At 36.3% G+C, this 21246-nt stretch overlaps 2 protein-coding genes across 19 annotated transcripts in view; one reads left to right on the top strand and one right to left on the bottom strand.

Moving 5' to 3' along the window:
• The window catches only part of raly (RALY heterogeneous nuclear ribonucleoprotein), a 152483-nt gene extending 143948 nt beyond the window's left edge, over window positions 1–8535 (top strand). For 8 of the 18 annotated variants that reach the window (XM_079628138.1, XM_079628143.1, XM_079628140.1 and 5 more), the window contains 3 exons: window positions 3419–3549; window positions 3730–3774; window positions 6289–6855. In XM_079628138.1, the coding sequence (XP_079484264.1) occupies window positions 3419–3549; window positions 3730–3771 (173 nt within the window). In that variant the 3' untranslated portion in view covers window positions 3772–3774; window positions 6289–6855. Of the gene's footprint in view, window positions 1–3418; window positions 3551–3729; window positions 3918–6288 lie in introns of those variants that run through there. The other 10 variants (XR_013799514.1, XR_013799516.1, XR_013799518.1 and 7 more) reach the window with 6 other exon arrangements.
• eif2s2 (eukaryotic translation initiation factor 2, subunit 2 beta) lies at window positions 8466–19700 on the bottom strand. Its single transcript, XM_079628152.1, has 9 exons — window positions 19334–19700; window positions 16635–16812; window positions 15005–15111; window positions 14638–14764; window positions 14405–14505; window positions 13651–13799; window positions 13384–13440; window positions 10924–11009; window positions 8466–10174 (listed from the first exon to the last, which is right to left on the bottom strand). The coding sequence occupies exons 1-9, from the start codon at window positions 19565–19567 to the stop codon at window positions 9999–10001; spliced, it is 1215 nt and encodes a 404-aa protein (XP_079484278.1). The 5' UTR covers window positions 19568–19700; the 3' UTR covers window positions 8466–9998.
• Between the last annotated feature and the right edge of the window lie 1546 nt (window positions 19701–21246).

Below are 21246 nucleotides of genomic sequence, written 5' to 3' on the forward strand. Positions count from 1 at the left end.
GACGTGCAGGTGTAGCGTGTTGGTTGCCAGGGCGACGCTGATGAGCCCAGAGACACTCGTCACAATATAAATATTATTGCAATTTAAAATATATTATAAAAGTTATTTTAAAATGAAAATGTAATTTATTCCTGTGATGGAAAGCTGAATTTCCAGTATCATTACTCCAGTCTTCAGTGTCACTTCTAATTTGCTGGTTTTCTGTTGAAGAAACACAACAGTTGAAACAACTATTTTTATGGAAACCATAATACCCATTTTTTATTTCAGGATTCTCTGACAAATAGAGAGTTAAAATAGTAGAAATCCTTTGTAACACACATTGTTACAAGAAAATTATATTTATCAATAAAAAGCAGTTTTTTTATTTTATTTTGAACAAAAAGTTTGACGAGACACATTTCTTATTATCAATATATTAAACAGTTATGCTGCTTCATATATTTTTGTGAAAACTGTGGCATTTTTTCCAGAATTCTTTGATTAATAGAAAGTTCAAAAGAACAGCCTTTATCTTTTTTAATAATGTAAGTCTTTACTGTCACTTGTAATCAATGTAATGCATCCTTGCTGTATAAGTGACCCCAAACTTGAACAGAAATGCATTTGTACTACGCACACAATACTGTATTATTCTGTAGTACAGAATCTGTTCAACACTAGTGTGTTTGTTTGGTGATAAATCAAGATTGTGTTCTATTAGAAACGATTTCATCCAAATATCCCTCTTTCTGCCAGTTATACCTTTCTCTCAGTAATTATTTTTTGAGAAAAGCTTTCAAAGGACTTTTTTAATAGTATGGAAACCCCGGCAAGCATTTTACTGTCCGCACAAACACACTCAGCAGAGAACGAGTGTAAAGCGCTGATTCAGGGTCACACCAGCCTGTCACGGTTCAACACTTTCACGGCTCAGTGGCTCCAATCAAACTTTGCAGATTTGTCCCTCTGTTTCACATCAGCATTTGACAAGCATTACGACAGAACGCAACATGCCTCGTGTTTATTTACACACGGAAACCAGCTTCGTTCTCCTGCCTCGTATGTGTGTGTGTGTGTGTGTGTGTGTGTGTGGTTATGATCTGGCTAATGGCTTGTGTCTAATCAATGATGATGTTGTGAGGGAGGACGACTAGCACTTACTCTGCGATTCTCCGAACTTTTCAACTGGGCTGATGTGTAAATTACAGCAGGCTCCGAGGTTTTCTTCACTTTGGCAATAGTAAAACAGTGTGTTTTTACTGCTCTGGAATCGTGTTTGTACAGAGGTGTCTTGGTTGTTTATTGGATGGTGGTGATTCTTCATGACGAAGAGAACAGATAATCCCCATTGCATTCTGACATAGACGCTGCGCTTACTAGTGTAAGATGCAAATAGTGCAAATAGAGACACTTCATTAACCCTCAAAAGTGTATTGTATCCTGGGGGAAACAAACATTTGAGAGGCAGTAAAAGTGTAGGTCTCATTTCTTGGTTTCATGTTGAAAGGGTGTTTGTTGTGAATGTTTAGATCTGGTGACTTCGGTTATACATTCTTTATTTAGCTCATGGGTGGAATTTAAAAACAACATGGCCACCTGCAGTGGGAGATCTACCTTCATAAGAGTTGATACATTTCACATATGTAAAAAATATTTGCAGGGGATTTGCATGTTTAAAAAGTTGTTGGTACGCGTTAGCTTATACGTTTATGTTCAAATTTTTCATATCTGTCTGTAAATGTTTGTATCTCAGGGCATACGGCGCCCTTTTAGGGGTTTGAAGTAGACTCTGGTCAATAGACTTCATCATTTTTGTGCCCTGTTTTATAAAATCAGTTCAATACTTTGGGCCGCAGTCCAATGATGCTACAGGCCCTCCAACTTAAAAAAAACAATATGATGAAGAATTCACACGCACGCACGCACGCACGCACACACACACACACACACACACAGGTTTGCATGCAGGTTTTTTTATATCGTATTTCACATACACATACATACATATATTTATATATGTGTGTGTTTGTGTGAAATATGATACTCAACAAAAAACACATGCAAGCCTGTGTGTGTATCTACAGGTGAAACTCGAAAAAATTTAATATCGTGCAAAAGTTCATTTATTTCAGTAATTCAACTTAAAAGGTGAAACTAATATATTATATAGACTCATTACATGCACAGTGAGATATTTCAAGCCTTTATTTGTTATCATTTTGATGATTATGGCTTAGCTATATTAGTTTCACCTTTTAAGTTGAATTACTGAAATAAATTAACTTTTGCATGATATTAAAATTTTTCGAGTTTCACCTGTGTGTGTGTGTGTGTGTATATTGTAGTGTAGGCATTCAATTAAATTAAATTCAATATGTATATATATACAGTACATACACGCACAGATTTGCATGTGTTTTTGTTGAGTATCATATTTCATACATCAGGCTTTTATAGCTTATATATGCAATTAATTGCAAAGAGAGAGATTGGACAAAGAAATGTCGATTTAAATGTCGAGACCAAAAGCCTTTTGTGTCATATTTGATATTAACATGATAACATTTAAAAAGAAAAAATGATGTATAAATAATCAAGTACACCCAAGTTGATTCAATCCAGTAAATGTTTATCTTACATTTTACTTTAGAAAAATCATTAAATATTTTAGAGCAACAAAAAATAAAATAAAGTATGAATTATCAATCAGAAGGCATAAAGTAGATTGTGTACAACAGGTTTTACAGCAAAGTTTCGGTCATATTTATCATTTATAGGCCCTAGAAATTTGCATATTAAATATGATACAGTAGGCTAATATATTCATAAATAGGCAATATATTTATTGTTCAACAGAATTTTACAAATAACGTTTAGTTTGACTTATAAGAGAATAAATGTTTTTTTTATTTGCTAAAATGTTGTTATACGCATTGCCAAACAAGCTTTCTTTTTAATGAATTTATTCCCCCAAAGGGGCGACGTATCCTGGGGGATACAAATATTAAAATCAAAAAATAAAAGTCATGTTTAAAAAAAACATGAAATTGTATTATTTGTGTCCTAATAAGATTGGAAAATAGCAATAAATAATTGTTTGATTTGACGTCTCTCTAATTTTACTAAAACATGTTATTGAGAGAGTGTGACAACTGATATTTATATGCATTTTAATGCAAGTAGTCTCATTAATTTACATCACAAGCTATCAGAATTCATCTTACCGGTACTTTTTGGCCATATAAATATCAGCATATTGCATATTTCTTTCCTCCTCGAGCTCTCACTAAATCGTACTATATGAGCCATAAAAGCCGGATGTATCAAATATAATACTTTTTTTTAAAACTTTTTAATAATACTTTTTTTTCAGATTTTGTGTAAAGGTTCCTTTTGTAAAACTGTGATGTGTTTGTAAATGTTCCTCTGTGTGCAGAGTTGCAGAAGGCAGATGAAGTGAAGAGCGAACTGTCCCAGGACGAGTCAGGCTCCGAGTCAGAGGACCTGCAGAACAGTGATGTGGAGGAGAGCGAGGACCACACACACGAGGAGTGTGACGAGGACATGGTGAGACATGTGGACAGGGAGGAAGACATTTATATGGGGAATGGACATGATATTGGTCAGGAGACAATAGACTATAAGAAGAGGAAAAAATGGAGATGTATCAGTTTATAGATCATCAAACACTCACACAATAAAGTTAACAGTCTCCTAAATGTGATTTCTTATCTCTCCTCTCTTCAGGAAAACAATCACATATCTGAAATGGATTCCATTCTTCAATAAAAGGCAAGAACTCAATGCTGGGACAGTGGATTCTGGGATCAGTGATAATTCAAACCATGAGATGTTTTACAAGTTTCCAAGCTTGACTTTCAAGATCTAACCAAGATTGTTCTTCATGCAGAAAACAGATTGTAAAAATGAAGTTAGTGAGTACAAACCACTAAATCTGCTTTCATGGGGTAAATTGTTGAGCTCAATTTGGTGTCCCTAAATATCCATTAAGCATGACAGCAGGAAATGATCCTGACGGAAAGCGAACTTTTCAAGCTTAACATCTCACAAAGAGATCACAAACTATCATTACTCCAGTCTTCAGTGTCACATGATCCTTCAGAAATCATTCTTCTAATATGCTGATTTGAAGCTTTAGATGATTTTGTGGAAACCACCATAATACACGTTTTTATTTCAGAAATCCTTTGTAACATTATGAATGTCTTGCTCAATTAAATTTCTCCATGTTGAATAAAAGTAACTTCTTTTAAACAAAAAATCTTATTGACCCCAAACTTTTGAACTGTTTATACTGTTTAAATTCTGAATGAATGGGGCAAATATATTTTTATATATTTTTAAAAAATATATTGATGATCAACTTTTATTTTTATTCAAAAATAATTAAATTGTAATTTTGGACTTAAAAAAATGAAATGGAATTCACTGGATAATCTTTTACAGTGTCAGATTTACAGTGTTGGCTTATGAATGTATTTCTAAATTCACTGGCAAAAGAACTGACAGCTTAAAAAAAAAAAATTCATCCAAAAGATGAGTTCTACATCCCAAAATACATTTTTGTCCATTCTCCAGAGGTCAAATATCTCTGTTGTTTTTAGGCAGACAGAAAATGCTTGTGTTTGCCAAGTAAATGCCACAAGGGTTTGATTGTGACTGGAGTAATTTAGTTAGCGTTGATCAGGGCCGTCTTCGGTGGTCTGAGCGAGCTTCACATACTTGCTTGGAGACGGCGTCTGTGACCTATGAGCATAAAGTTTATCAAAATGAAGGGAAATAGCTGTGGTTATTCGAACTAATCTGTTTTCAAGGTGTAGCGGCTCAACTTCTGTCTCGGTCTAAACTTTGCCATATGTTTTGCTACATAACCGCACAGGACAGTGTGTAATCTGATGGTGGCTTGCACCTGATCCTTCTGTGTGTTGTTTGTGGATCAGCGCTCTGTTTGTCTGACTAATGTGCGTGACCACAATCTTATTACACCAGCAACACGGCTTCTGCCCTCCTCTTATTCTAACAACTGCTGCCCTGAAAGGTCACATCAAAGTCACCGTCATATTGGGCACAAATTAGCAATCGGTCCCGCTTCCCTCGGCCAAATGATCGGCATCAGGAGCCGTTCAGAGGTCGGTTATGTTAGCTGTGAATCTCACACAAGAAAAACTCCCAGGTCATATTTTACCCCAGTAATAAATTATATTTTGTATTTAGAAAATAAAGCATTCATTTTGTTTTGTTTTTTATTATTATATAACTTTTTTGACTATCAAGCACATTTTTTTCTGCCCGTACTGTGCAATAATGAACTGTATTAAGTTTTTAAAAAATTACTGTAAAAAAAAAAATGTATGTGTGTTGCGTGCACGCTTGTTTTTCTATCCCAGTGGGGACTTCAACCTGAATGCACACAGACTCCATGAGGAAACGTTTTTTGAAAATGTAAAAATGCAGAAAGTTTTCAAATGAGTGCGTTTTGGGGTAGGGCTAGAGTAATGGGATAGAATATACAGTTTGCACAGTATAAAAAAAACATTATGACTATGGAAAGTCCCCATAAAACATGAAAACACAACATGTTTATGTGTGTGTGTGTATTTGAATTCATTGGGTACTCTTAGTTAAACTGTAAAAAACCTCAGCACAGGAGTCAGATATTCAATACATAAGAAATAAAATATTTAACAAATATAAATATATAAGAATTGTGAGGGAATGTGGTTAATTGTCACGTCAAAAATAGTCACAATGGAAAAAAATCTTTCTTTATGGAAATTACTAATTAATCGTTTCTTTAAGTATTTTGTATAATTTTTGTTATACAAATAATAAAAAGTATGTTTTTGGCCGATTTTGTGAGATTTCTGCACATGGCTTTGAGGCTCTGAGTGCAAGATCAGCGAGTGCACAAGTAAACTAACACATCATGAAGTCCTGGACCATAGAGAACGATTTCACACTCTCTGAACGCCAACGGTTATTGATAGAACAAACAGTGCAAGATGCATAGACTGTCAAAAGAACATTTAACCTGATACATTGATTTCTGAGTGTGTTTTTTTTATGTTTGCTGCTTTAGTTGTCCTTAAAATTCAGCAGAAAATACTTTTATAAATGTTTTTTTTTTTTTTTTTTAGCTTTACAGGGGAAGAATAAAACCACATGAGCGAATTGACTGAGATCCAGCGAGCTCTTTTTATTTCAGCTCCCCTGCTTTCTCTTGTAGCTTTTTTTCTTCACTAGCACATCTTAATGCTTGTCTTTCTTTTCTTGTATTTATTACAGCGGGGAGTTGGAAAACACTGTCGACTGGAAACTTTTTTAATACCACAGACTCAGCGGGAAGACACTGAAACCAACAGGCGCCGTCAAACTCCAGCATCAGCTGTCAATGAGACGGACAGCTAAACTAGCTGTTTGGTAGGAGGGAGACGGGGATGACGTCCCCTAAACCAGGAATCCATCACAAACAGGCCCCAGTTCCAGAGAACAACAACATCACACACGCGACAACAAAAGGGGATCAACTTCACAGACATTCTGCATTCATGCTCCCCAGAAAACACAATTAACATGCTTTTTTTTTCCTTATACATCTGGGCGCCTCATATGTAAATACTCTCATTCTGTTTCTGTCCTCTCCTTTCCTTTCTTTCCTGTCTGTTTGTGCTTTCCCAGAAATGTTTTTCGTTTTATTTATATGCCAGTCGGAATCAGAGAGGTTGGCTATTTTTAATTACATGTGCATATTTCTTCTGCTTGCACTTTCGAGACTGCAAGAGATATTTACAGATGTAAATAAACTATGATGACTTGTGAAACACCTGTTTGAACGCAGAGCGAGTAATCCTCAGCAGCTTGTCTAATCTTTACCTTTAAGACAGATGTATTCTCACTCTATTAGATATGCCAAGACGAGGATGACAGAAGTCTTTCTGAAACACGAGCACAGCTCCCTGTGAGGTCTGGGTGGGAGAGAACGATATTGCCAGTCCTCCACAAGCAGTGATCACTGAGGTCCAAAAAGTTTCGAGAAAAAACACAATTGCCTTCTTTAAAGGATTCGATCCAGTGGACGCTGTCAATACGATTTGTGAAGTTTTACTTCCTTCAGGCTATAACATCTAAAGGCATGTCAGAGACATTATATTATAATAATTCACCCATGCATGTTTCATTTAAAAACATTGACCTTGTAATTTTTACACCAAACACCAAACTCTGGTCAGGCCTTCCGACCGTTCCGACTCGGTATTCTATCTTTTTTAACTGAATCAGCTTGAGGTTTTCGTAAACCGAATGATCAAATCTACAAAAAAAATGAGGTGGTTAACTTTTGTACAATAAGAATTATAGTGTATTTAAGGCAGCCGTCTATCACCAGCAACGCTTACGGACTATCCTAAGACAATGTGCTAAGTCATGCTAGCAATATGCTAAAACATGTTAGCAGCAACGTGTTAAAACATGCTAGCAAGGTGCTAAATCATGTTAACAACATGCTGAAACATGCCACCAGAATGCAACTTGTAAAACATATAGCAACATGCTAATTCATGTTAGCAATGTGCGAAAACATAATGTGATGAAATAGTTTTAACGTTTACTGCACGTTGCTAGTCTTCTAATTATTTATGGATAATGTAGATAAATACAGTAGAAGTAACACAGACCAGACATTTTTTATTATTATGATCATTCTTATTTTCAAAAACATTTTATAAAGATCCTCAAGAACCTAACAAACAGCCAAGGGCAAGCATTTCAGGAATAAGGCCATGAATCAGTTGCATAAAAATGTAGGTTTGGTTTGAGAACTAAAAATTAGATTCATCACTTTGGTAACTTTTCTTAAGTTCGTCAGCTAAATAAATGACGTCACACGGGTTTAGAATGGCATGAGGATAAATAATAACAGAATTCTAATTTTTAGTTAAGATATATCCCTTTAACTGTATTATTGATATAACGGCTGTTCATGCAATTGGCTTTTGAATTCAGAGGGGGGAAATTAAGGAGAGATGTGAGTTATATAAGGATATATGCGAGTAGTAGAGGTTAGGATACAGGACCATCCAAGTGAGTTGTGCATGTGATTTACAGTATCTGACGTCCAAGCTGTGAGACATGAGGACGCCCCCATAATTAAAGATAATGACATGATGCAAAGAAATTTAGCAATCAGTTTAAGGCATTAAGCATGTCAAACTGAAACATGTAGCAATAGATAAACGACTAAATTCCACTTAAATGCTCTGGCATCCGCTATCGACATAAGTTCAGTTTTAGGTACACAAAACTCGAAGCATAGAAGCCAGGCGGACTTACTTTTATTGCTCTCCAACACGTTTCCTCCCATGCAGCAGAGACAGCCATGTCCGGGCCAGTCAAAACCAGGCTCATTATTCATCCCTGTAACCTTGTGTGATGAGTGATGGAGGATGTTAACCAGTCTAGTCCCTGGAGATGGTAATGACTTTAATCAAGGCCAAAGCACATATGTGCCGTATGAATGGAACTACTTTAACACGCAAAACAAAAAATTGAAAATAGCCAGGTCTTAAAACATATGCCAATTAATACAGAACTTGCATTAGGAAGCAATTTTAACAATGCTAGTGATTTCTCCAGCTTCATTTTTAGTGCCAACAGTCAGTGCCTTGAGCCTTTTGTAAGTCCTTCGGATTGCATCCTTCAACATATCTAATTTGATGCAAAAAATTGATCTGTCCAGATTGAGGGTCGTGTTTCATTTATTTATTTATTTTCCCAATGAGTTTTGCTCCAGGATGACTGACTGACATATCAAACACTTATTCAGCTGTCACACTTTGAGCGGTCACATAAACAATTGTGTTGGTTTACAAAAAGAGGCCCACTGCACTGAGGGTATTTGGGTAAGAGTATCACGTTTAGGAATACACTGGAATGCTTGGTGTCGAAATAACTTAGCTTGATTTATGTCAGCGGGATTTTGAGGCTCTTTGGAGCTTAAACAGGCGCAGACTGGTGGATTCATTTGGACAGAAGAACAGTAAAGGCTACAGCCACGACTTTCTTAAAAGGACCAAATTTACATCACTTCAGAGTAACTATCAGTTCTAAGCAATTTCATTTCAAGTATACAACACCCACAATACCCTGTGTATTAACATTATTTTAATATTTTGCCATTCTATGACCAAACAAAAAGCTTTTCCTAAAGGAATATTGTGGAAAAGCAGAAAACGCACAACTGTTGAGATAAAATGTCCATTTCACTTTTAAAAGTAACTATAGAGTACAAATAAATAACTAAATACCATCAATTTGAATTTTAATCCACACCATAGATTCAATTATTTTCATCAGGAGCAGATAAAACATTGTATATAGAGAATGAGCCAGACTACCTCATATTTTTCATATTTAAAAAAAAAGTGTTGTTCCAGTTCTTTTAAGAGATTGATTAAACAATCAACATATATTCATCCCTTTAAAAGTACAGAAAAAAAGTAGGAGGCTGAATATTAGTGTGTTTACAGAATCGTAATAAAAGCTACAGTACATTTCAAGCAAATAAATGTCTTGATCACATCCAGTCTCTCTAGACAGAGACATACTTCTTCCCAGAAACATAGACTGCACATGTTTGCCCAGCTGGTATGCATTTTATTTCAATTGTTTCTCTGCAGGTAATACAGCAACAACAAATTTCACCAACAGTTCATTCATAAAATCCTCCAGGCTCCGTGTTCTGTTCACATCTCACAGCACTGCTCCACAGCCAGACCCAACAAATCAAACCTCTCTTGGTGTGCATAGGCAGTTTCATAGCTCCAAGGAGCTGAGGGAAATTAAGTGTTGTACTTGAGATGGCCGAGATCTCGGTTTGAAACTTCAGACTTCCTGAACAGCGCAGAGACTCCGTAGGAACCTGGACGTAGGAGTGGATGTGTTGAGTTTGGCCGTGGAGTGCAGGTGTTCAGAAGGTGTGTGACGTCGAGGGACAGGCGTTAGTTGGCTTTGGCACGCATCTGCGCTCTCTTGCCCGTCACCGCCTGGAATCCGGTCTTGATGCTGGCGACGGAACAGCGGGAGTGACACGTCTCGCACTGCAGGAAATAAAGACGCGTGTCCTTCTGCAAGATTGTGTCAGGAGACCGACACGTGTGGCATGTCACATACTCCTCTGCAAGACAAAAACAGTTCGGATAAATCCGGTTTTCCCTCACGTAATGCAGAGGTATGAAAAAATAAATATATATATATATATATATTAGGAATTCCACGAACTATATTAGTGTGTGTGTAGACAATACCGGTCAAAAGTTTGGAAACTGGTTTTTGAAAGAAGTCTCTCATGCTCACCAAGGCAGCATTTATTTGATCAAAATTGCTAAATATTATTACAAATTAAAAGAAACTTTTCTATTTGAATATCTTTTAAAATATAAGTTTTTCCTTTAATGCGAAGCTGAATTTTCAGCATCATTACTCCAGTCACATGACATTCAGAAATCATTCTGACATGCTGATTTATTGCTCAAGTAAATATTATCATCATCATCAATGTTGAAAATAGTTGTGTTGCTTTATTTAGTGGAAATGGTGATACGCTTTTTTCAGGATTTTTTGATGAATAGAAAGTTCAATGAACAGCATTTATTAAGATGTATTATTTATTACATTTATTAAAACATTTATTTAAACAGAATCTCTTTTAACTTTATAAAAGGTCTGTCACTTTTTTTAACGACCAGTTTAACGTATTTTCGTTGAGCAGCAAATCAGCAACGATACTGAAAATGTAGATTTGCATCACAGGAATAAATTACATTTTCTATAAATATTTATTATAATATACATAGCATGAAAAATATGATGGGCTTGTTACGTGTCACAACTACTGTATGTTTAAGAACAGTCAAAAAAACTCACTTATATATCTTCTTAAGACATTCTCTATCTGTTTCTGCTGGAATCTGCCTTTGATGACGAGCTGATTGTTTCCATCTATGGACCCGCTGAAAAGTGAATACAGTGTTTAGTGCATTTCTAAAATAAAAAGGCACTTCAGTTCTTTGATTTTAGGGGACACACCACCAAATAGTTTGAATATTCTTTCCAAATCGCAAACTTCCAGTTTCCAGCAACAGAAAGAAGAATTCTGCACGTTTAAGACTGATCTCTATCAGAACTAAAATCATCTGTAAATATCCAGGAGGCAAAATGGATGGATTTGCTTTCAGGTGTGTTTGAGATGCACGTCAGTACACAATGAGCTGCTGAAATGAGCGTTGATCGCTGAAGTCAGCCTGGAAATCTTTTAATAATGCCTTTTGAAACCTTCACAGGGTCAGTCACTCCCTTTAGAGCAGCAGTGCTTTCTCAACTGATCCAGCTTTCTCTGACATCATGTGAAACGCCTCCAGCTAAAAGTGAAAATGAAGTGTTCTGGTGGAGGGTTTCAGTCGCAGAGACACTGGAAAATAAACAGAGCTTGCCAGACACCGGAACGATATTTTGCAAGGTTAATGATCATCGACATACAAAAAGTCTAGTCATTGTCTAGTGGTGCTCTCCATAAAACAGAATAATAATTCACTTTCAGATTGCATAAGGACAGAACATCACAATAGACATGGTACAAAAAGGTGCCAGAAACTCTTTTGCAGCAAATAGTTAGTGAAAGGAACCACTTTGTCAGACTCGATGCCAACAGCGCACGATGCGATATTTGCGACGAGACACGACAAATCTGAGTAAGCACTTGACAGTGCACGGAATAAACTTCAGAAAGTTGCTCCGTCTTGGACTGCAGGAACAACTAGAGCGTGTCACATAAATTAACCGAAACTCAGAGAATAGGCTACTTTACTCACACACATGAGAAATACTTCTATAAAAAACTTGACATGTCTACTTTTCTACGAAAAGTAGTCTACGAAATCTAGGGCTGGATGATGTGACCTAAAATTATAATTTTTTACCTGAATTACAATTAATGATTTTTTGAATGAATCCTCCAGCTCTACAAGTACTGTCTGATTATGCAATTCAAAAGATGTAGCATTTCTCTCTATAGGCGCGCGCGACCACTATACTGCGGATCGGGTTGTAACAGTACTTTGGTACCAAGTCGGTGCAGAAATTTTTTAAGTGTGACGATACCATTTCTGTGGTACCGGTAGTACAGAGTACCGGGTATATTCAGTAGCCACTCATAGACTCATAGAGCCACTCCAGAAGAGCTTTTTAACTAGGAGCACTGTAGCCGATATAAACTAGTGTCTGTGAATATTAAACCACAAAAAGACCATTTAAACATTTATTCTGCTGAACTTATTTTGTATATTTTTATAAACAATGTTTACTTTTAAACAGCATGTAGCCTTCAATGTTTATATGTATAATTTACGTATGATTACCATCATAAATAAAAAAAAAACACATAGAATTAAAAAAAATATATATATTCAAATAGTTCACTAAAATAGGAAAATAGTTCCAACAGATTTTGCTGAGGTACTGAAATTGTGGCACTGAGAAACTTACAATTTTAATGGTTTGGTACCGACTACTGGAATTTTGGTATCGTGACATTTTTAACTGCAGACGAGTCAGCAACGTCAACTTCATCTTTGCAGCCAACACCGACTCAGAAAACACTAGTTTATCAATAAACAATTAAAATGTCTCCTTGCCATTTTTCCCCGACACATTCATAATCATTAGGCTACATTTGCCAGTGCTTTACAGCAAGCTTGAGCGCGAGGCATATATTCCGTCTGTAAAAAAAAAAAAGTCAACAAACTGAAAAAAATAAAACCAAAGTTTTTTTTTTAGGTAATCTGTAATGTAATCTTGTTAAAACTGATTTCATAAAAATGGTATCGAAAAAGTATTATTCAGGAACCGGTATCGAAGTCAAGGTATCGGTATCGAAAATGTTAACGATACCCAGCCCTACGACCAAGCCTCTTCTAGTCGACTCACATTTACACAGATAAATTATTTATAATAAGTACTGCAATATTCTATAAGAAATTAGAATGTTCCATTTTGATTGCATGACTTTAGTTGTGTCAGCTAAATATGTTTGGTAATAATTTAATAATAGTTTACTACAATAACTTAAACAGAATGTCAAAAAAAATACACAGATTTTATGTTTTAATGGTTGCCCAAAAAAAAAAAAAACCCTCCATTTTAAGGTGCAGGAAACAGCCATTTCAGGTGTTGAAAACTAGCTACTTGTCATGCCATGTTAATGTTATGCTAGATAATATTTTACCAAACATATCTAATAGTTCCTGTGGAAATGAAAACATGGGATTTGTGCCCAAGACACCAAGTTGTAGCCTTTCATGGGAAGAGCCAATAATAAAATAAACTCACCTTGTACCTAACTCCGCTAGCAAAAACGCCAAAAGATGTTTTGGCTGTCGATGCAACCTGACGAAAAAAAAAAAAAAAAAGTAGTGTTAAGAATCATACAAAATAAAAATTTCATTTGCAAATATGTGATATGAATATTTTTGATTGGCAGCTATTGAAATGACCAACAGAAAGGCAAAAATAATGTCTCACTTTCCAGTTGTTCAGAGAAAAATCAAAGTTTCATTACTCTATAAAACAGCTTGACAACTTTGAGTTTTGACTTACAGTTTGCAGATGTCTGTGAAGTTTACGAAGGAGGTCTTCTTTGTGCCGACCCTGACAACCTGAGGAGGCTTCATCACAAACTTTCTCTTTTCTCCTGCGACCATGTCTGGATTTTTTTCCCGCATGATGTTAAAGACTCTATTCAAAAGCTAAAATAATGTGATATTTCAGTCATTTGTAATTGAGAGCAGTCATTGTCTACAGAACAGTGCACAAACTCTAGGACGATAATTATTTAGTTAAAAGTTTTCAAGAGCATATGCTTAATAGGAAGTTCTTTTTACAGCATTTTATTAAATTTAGAGCAGTCCCAATTATGCTATACTTAATATATGGCTTTCTTGGCATGAGATAACAAAATAGCAGTGTGTGTGTGTGTGTGTGTGTGTGTGTGTGTGTGTGTGTGTGTGTGTGTGTGTGTGTGTGTGTGTGTGTGTGTGTGTGTGTGTGTGTGTGTGTGTGTAAAACAGACATATTGTGTAAAAGTATTGTGACAGGTTCTGGTTGTCAAAAGTTAACGTGATGAACTACACCTGTGTGAACTTGACGAGAACCAACTTCATACATCCACTAAAACTCATCTTGACACCAGCTGTAGTAATTCCAAACATGTCGCATAAAAGAGAAGTTAGCAGAGAAAAGCTATTCTGCCAACAAAAGCACCAGATGGCAGCAGTCTCCGGCCCTTTAGTACGCTATCGCCTGAAACATGCACACATGTTCCGCAAGCTTGGAAATAAAAGCTCCCATTCACCTCATCATATGTGTAGTCTCTCTCCGATCCTGCCCAGTCAGGGCCTGTCTGTGAGCTGAACGTGATATCATCGATGGTTTTACTGTCTTCATCTTCGACACCTTTCACACAAACACCACACAGTCATTCTAGTTAAGTCACTTTTATTTGTATTGCAGCTTTACAGGGATTAGTTTGCAAAAATTGCATTACAGTTATTTACAAAAAGCGCTCCACTGAAGTCATGTACTTACCATCATCTTTGCTTTGACTGTCTGTGTCCTCTTGAAAATCTCGGACTTTTCTATGTTTCTTCTTCTTAGGCAGCATTAAGTTATCATCCTCTTGTGTTTCTGATGGCTCTGTCTCGATCTTCAGCTCCTTTTGGAAATTTGCAATTTAGTTAGTTCACAACAGCTGTCGGTGGGTACGAACAGAAAAAAAACTCCAAATGCAAAGACTCTGATGTGATTGCTCAGTTATCAATTTATATTTTAAAGGAAACCAAGTCCACAGAAAGATAGCGCTTTCATGATCAAAACATCTTTCACTGACAAGCAATTACAGCAATGAAAACAATCAACCATTTAACAACTATACATATGCAAACAATCAACTGACCTTCATTCCTTCCTCAAGCTCGGCATCAAAAATCTTCTCTTTTTTGGGCTTCTTTTTCTTTTTCTTCTGGTTGAGGAAGTTTAAGTCATCCAGGTCATCTGATGTTTCTGGATCATCACCAAAAGAAAAATTTAACAAGCCACACCTTTTGGATTACACAAGATTTCACTGAGAAGCGAATAAACATTCAGTGTGCAAAGCAGCGATTAGGAATATATTGGATTTTAGCAAAAAATATTTAACAATATTGCATATTATTTTGTTGTCAATGTTAAAATCGAACATGACAGTGTTTTAAATGTGCTTTTTATGTGGCTATTACATTTCTTTAACCAATTTTACACACACAAAAAATCTAATTTCATTGAATCAACACAAAAGTGTCATGTAACAGGCAAATACTAGGGGTGGGGGAAAAAAAGTATATTGACATATGAATTGTTCTGCCGATTCGTAACGAATCACAAATTTCAAATATAAGTGTAAGTCTATAAGTGTTACGTCTTTAACTTCACAGTACCAAGTTATTGACGCAGTGTTATTAATCACAATAAGAAAAATGACTCAATGTGGCACAGATACTGCCTCTCATATGCATGCATCCCGAATTCAGTTCTTTCACAGCTTAGTGCGCTTGAATGGTCAAATACACACACAAATACGTAAAAATGCACATTGTGTGAAGTATTCACATCTCACAACACAGTCTGTTAAGTTCTACACGAACAAACAGTTGGGAATAAATCAGATGTGTAACATTATATTAGATCTGTGCATTTGTTCTTAAAGGGATAGAAGCCTAATAAGTTGTTGCCATCCGTTTCATTAATGTTAATTACAAAAAAAAATCACTTTCTGCTTTTCACTGCTTTTGACTGCTAGTTGTTAAACAGTAAACTAGAATCAAATCTATTCATTCATCAAATCAAACTTTGATTTAAAATCGAGAATCAAATACTGCTGTTTATTACTATTCATTAGTATATTGATGTAAAAAAAAATGTTTTATATCCTTCTTGTTTCATGTTGTAAATGTGAGTCAAAAGCTGTAAAACAGCTTGGGAAACATATCTTGATTATTGATCAAAAAAGATTTAAGGTCACTTTTTGGGTTATTTGTAATTTGTTACTTGTTTTTGTTGTAAATGCAAAGAGAGCTGATCTTTTTGGGCCTCTTAAACCTGCTTTGGAGTGATTGTTCAAGTTCATATATACAGTGCTTTGATGTTATTGTATTTGAATTGTAAAAATCAAAATGGCTTGTAGTAAATGCTAGGGAAAATGAATAATGGCAGGTGGGAAAAGCCCATAATAATACTGATTTGTGTTCACTACTCTATATTATGGAAGCTTATTTCCACCACAAAACAAAATTAAAACAGGTTGAGACTTTCACAATTCTTAATTTGTCTTAAGATTAAGAATTTCTCAAATCTTAATTGCAAGATAATATATCTCACTATTCTGCCTTTATAACTTGCAAATGATAAAAAAAGTCAAAATTGCAAGATTGTATCCCACAAACAATCAACAACAAGCTATCCTGTATACCTCTCTTACTACCTTGGTTAGGTAGGCAGTGGGTAAAAAGCAACAGCACTAATGCACAATAGAATGGCATGCGTTTTACCTCTCTTCCTCCCCCCATCATCTTCATCAAGGTCGAACTCTTTCTCCTCGGCCCCGTCAGCCTCAGTCTCTTTTGTTTCCAGTTGTTGGCCTTCATCTCCCTCACCACCATCTTCCTCCAGCATGAAAGGCTTCTTCTTTTTCTTCTTCTTCTTGGTCATAGTGGGATCAAATATCATCTGGAAGGATGATAATAGGAGTTTAATAATGACACAACAGTGAACAAAGGTTGTCAAAAGACATCAAAAAGGGCAAAATAATGCAAGCAATAATGACCTAATGAGAACTAATCCTACTAAAGCTCTCTAAGATAATCTCTCTCAACCATAATTAGCTTATGGTCTTGCACAAAAAGAACAGATCAATTATCCGAGTAGAAAAACAGAAGTTGTCATTTAAAGCATCTGAATAGTGAACAGTTCAAATGTGATCACGTGGGAATTACAAGACAATAAATGTGAAAATTCTTTGGATGGGAATCACATGGTAATACTACACTGCAAAAATGTCCTCAATTTCTTGAGGTCCTCAATTCATAGTCCTCAAAAGCAGCGTTTCCACCGAAATTACCTGGAACAATTTGTCCCAGGAATTTATTTTCTTATGTCCCCATGACCTGTTGCTGATTAGAAGAGCAAACTACTCTTACTGCATGCACCGCAACAGATTTTTTAAATTGGTGAAATAAAATGCGTTGTGTCCCACTCCCGAAAGTTCCTGAACATTGAAAAAGTATTACCTCGCGAGCAGGGACTTTCCATAGGTGTCAAGTCCGCTAATAATCCACGCTAATAATAAAAAAAATTGGGAAGTTGCGTGTAAAAAGAAAAGAAAAAACACAGGTCGTGGTTTTTTGGGCTTATTATAAAAAATGTGAAATGTCTACATGACCCTCTTCAACATCACTGGAGAAAAATCACGTTCAACATGCAGACATCTGATGTTGAAAATGCAAGTAATAATACACCTTAAAAGGTTAGTTCAAACCTTCGTTCATCTTCGGAACACAAATTAAGATATTTTTGATGAAATCCGAGAGCTTTCTGACCCCCATAGATTGCAGCGATATTACCATTTTCAAGGCCCAGAAAGGTAGTAAAAACATTGTTAAAATAGTCCATGTGACTACAGTGATTCAACCTTAATGTTATAAAGCGATGAGAATACTTTTTGCACACAAACCCCAAAATAACGACTTTATTCAACAATATCTTCTCTCACCTTGCTGTTCACGAAGTTAAAACACTGCAGCGCTTCCAGGTTCATAACGCTGGCTCCTTATTGGCCAGCTCCTGCGTCAGCATCACGCGCATGTCGTGGTGCTCACGCAAACAGCGTCGGCCAATAATGAGTATAACCTGACGTATTACCTGGAAGCGCTGCACTGTGTCTACTACGTGAACAGCAAGGTGAGAGAAGATATTGTTGAATAAAGTCGTTATTTTGGGGGGTTTGAATTCAAAAAAATATTTTAATGATGTCTTTACTACCTTTCTGGACCCTGAAATTGTCTATAGAGGGACAGAAAGCTCTTGAATTTCAACAAAAATAATTAGTGTTCCAAAGATGAACGAAGGTCTTACGGGTTTGGAACGACATGAGGGTGAGTAATTAATGACTGAATTTTCATTTTGGGGTGAACTATCTCTTTAACAAACAACGCCACCAACAGAGATGTACAGAGCTGGAGAGGAAACATGCGAGCTGATGGATGGTGCAAACTGCAAAGAGGAGAGGCACTTTTTCTCCTTTTCCATCTCCAAACCTATTCTGCTCACATGTGATCTGAGGATATGCGTGCGCTCCTGCTTTGTTGCAATTTAATGATTTTTGTAAAATTCCATCTGTTTTTGCTTTTCAAACTCAGGGTGGTTTCAGTTTTATGTTGCAAGCTATTTTATTGATAAAAAATAATATTGATGATAATAAATAATATTGGGCTTGTTTTGAAGCTGCGGTTGCTTATTCGTCTTGCCAGAGTTGGCAACACTAGGAGGAGAACATTTTTACCCAGAACTTCCCTGGTTCCTGCGGTCGAAACACAACGAGTAACGTTACCACAGTCACTAACGTTAGTTCCTGAGGGACAGTTCTTGTGGTGGAAATTATGCTATTTGGTACTTCACTACTTTAGGGTACTTGTTTGTATGGAACGCTGTTTATTGAATAATTGCCATATTTATATATCATGGTATTAGTATGATTATTCAAGAATACCATGATGTGTCTGAAAACACAGTAATGTTGTAGAAACCACGGTACCACAAAACAAGAATTACCGAGAAACGTCTGCAAACAAAACATGGTAGTGCCATAATAAATGTCTAAATCATGAGGGCTGATAAAACACAGTACTTGTCAAAAATAACATGTTGTTACCAACAACCACGGTAGTAACCCCTGTCCAAATAACGCTAGCCTTTATTACTAAAATGTAAAAACTAAATATTTTTTAACATGTCTACTTTTCCATGGTGGTACAATATTACCCTTTGTCAATAAAATGGCAAGACTGTTAAATAAGCGTAAGATATTTACTATCTAACTAGCTGACAAATGACAAAAAGATCCAGAAAAGACGAGCTGTGCACATGTTTCCTCACAGCCTTTACTAGTAGGCCCAATTGTCCTTCCCCTTTGAATGTCTAAGTAAACATAAATCAACATATCATCTTTCTAAAACAACTATTGTTTACTAACCTCGTCTCCTGACATGGTTTCGAGTTGTTGTGAAAACGCAAGAAGAAGAAAATAAGCGTTATAATAGACTATTCTTAACGGTACACCTTTCCTCGATATGCGAGTGGCTCGCGACAGTCCGGCCGGAGCTCCGTACGCATGCGCGTTAGATTGGCGTAGGCGCATTGCACGATGGAAGTTGTAGTTTTGGCCTGCAAATCTACGTAGGGGAGACCAGAGAGTCATATAGCCCATTTTTCTCAACGTTTGTTACTTAAACATTAAAATAACTATATTTAACTGACACAATTGTGGCACAGAGATGTTTTCACACAGAAATGTGTGACTTCGACTCTCAGTTATAGGGATTACAGAACTCCCCAGTCCCTCCATGTCTTGTTTGGGCAGATTATTAGGAGCTCACAAACCAAAACCCTTCATGCTGATACAAGCTTGAGAGTGTTTACATGAACAAATGTGTGAGCTGGAAGAAAGACTTAAGAATTACAGTAAATCTTGGGAAATAATGCTCACATTGGTTTCTAATTGCATGGCTTTCTGGCGGGTTTCACATATGCATCTACACTACTACAATATCTTCAAACCCTTGCTCCAGAGTTGAACCCGGATACTTTTGTTCTTTATGTTCATACTGGCTTGCAAACCATTTTATTCCTCTAATCTGTTTAAAATTGCAGTGGGATTCCTGGCTCCCAGAAAGCTAAACCCCGCTTCCTCCGTCTGCTTTTTGATAACGATGCACATAAATGTGAACTTTTCACTATTTTTAGATCAAATACAGCCCCTGAGGTAAAAAGGTCTGTTTGATTTATTAGGCCTATAGCAACAGAAACCACATTTCTTTCCAAAACACCTGTTTGTATATGAATTGCAACATTTCCTTATATTTATTTTTATATGACATTGTTTTATTGCCTAACGGGTTAAAAACACCTAGGCCTATAGTTCAAAACTCTCTCAAATTAAGATATGTTTAAGTAACTCAAACCCTTTGCTGAAAGTCTGTTTGCTTTCTGTTGTGCAGCTTAAGGCTTTAAACTTTGTCTCAAGATTAAGAGTTGCAACTTGATCCCCTAAATGTAATATATCATGACAGTATAGAGGTCAGCAGTGGTATTTGCAGGGTGTATAGGGGTGGATCGCTGCTAATGTATGCATTCTCCATATACATTAGCTCCGAGCAGCTCGATTTTCCCAGTAAAAGAGCTGTTGCACTCTTGCCACAAGCTGTGAAGTGAACTGAAAGAAAATGTATTCATGTGTAAATCTGCTTAGGAAATAAGTAGTTTATGCTTTTTGAGCATGGGAGGGAAGACAGAAATCCAGACAAGAAAATCCAATATGTGCAGAAGGTAAAATGTGTCTTATTCCTTCCCTCTGACTCTTTCTCTCTCTCTCTGTGTGTGTCTCTCTCTGTCTTAATGTGTTGCTTTTATCATGAAGGTTACATGAGGTCCTCTTTTGGGCTTTTTAACAGCCAGAAAAGTGTCTGCTATGTTCACAAAACCGGATCATTACTGCCTTTAAAAATGCATTTGCAAAATTGCAACACTCAATGTAATAAATCTCTTTGTTAGTTCTCGTAGAGGTTCAGCCTTGTTTTTAGACTATACACATTACTAATCAAAACACTGAAGCTATGCCGAGACGTCTTATTTTCATTATAGGCCCATTTCAAGTTTATATAGCATTAGCACTGGTGAAACTGAAAATATACACGTGTCACAGGCATCGGAGAATGGCGAGAAAACCTTAAATTAGGTTGACAGATAGTGAGAATCTGTGGGCACTTAAATGCACGATGGGCAGTTTTTCACTGATCTCTGTGATTTCGTAAACTGGATAGGAATATGGCTTTGAAACTAAATCTAAATGTTGAAATCAAAGGTTTCTCTATACCCATGGTACTACCA

Source organism: Phoxinus phoxinus (genome assembly GCF_949152265.1).
Source record: "Phoxinus phoxinus genome assembly, chromosome: 11".
In the NCBI taxonomy this organism is placed as follows: Eukaryota; Metazoa; Chordata; class Actinopteri; order Cypriniformes; family Leuciscidae; genus Phoxinus; species Phoxinus phoxinus.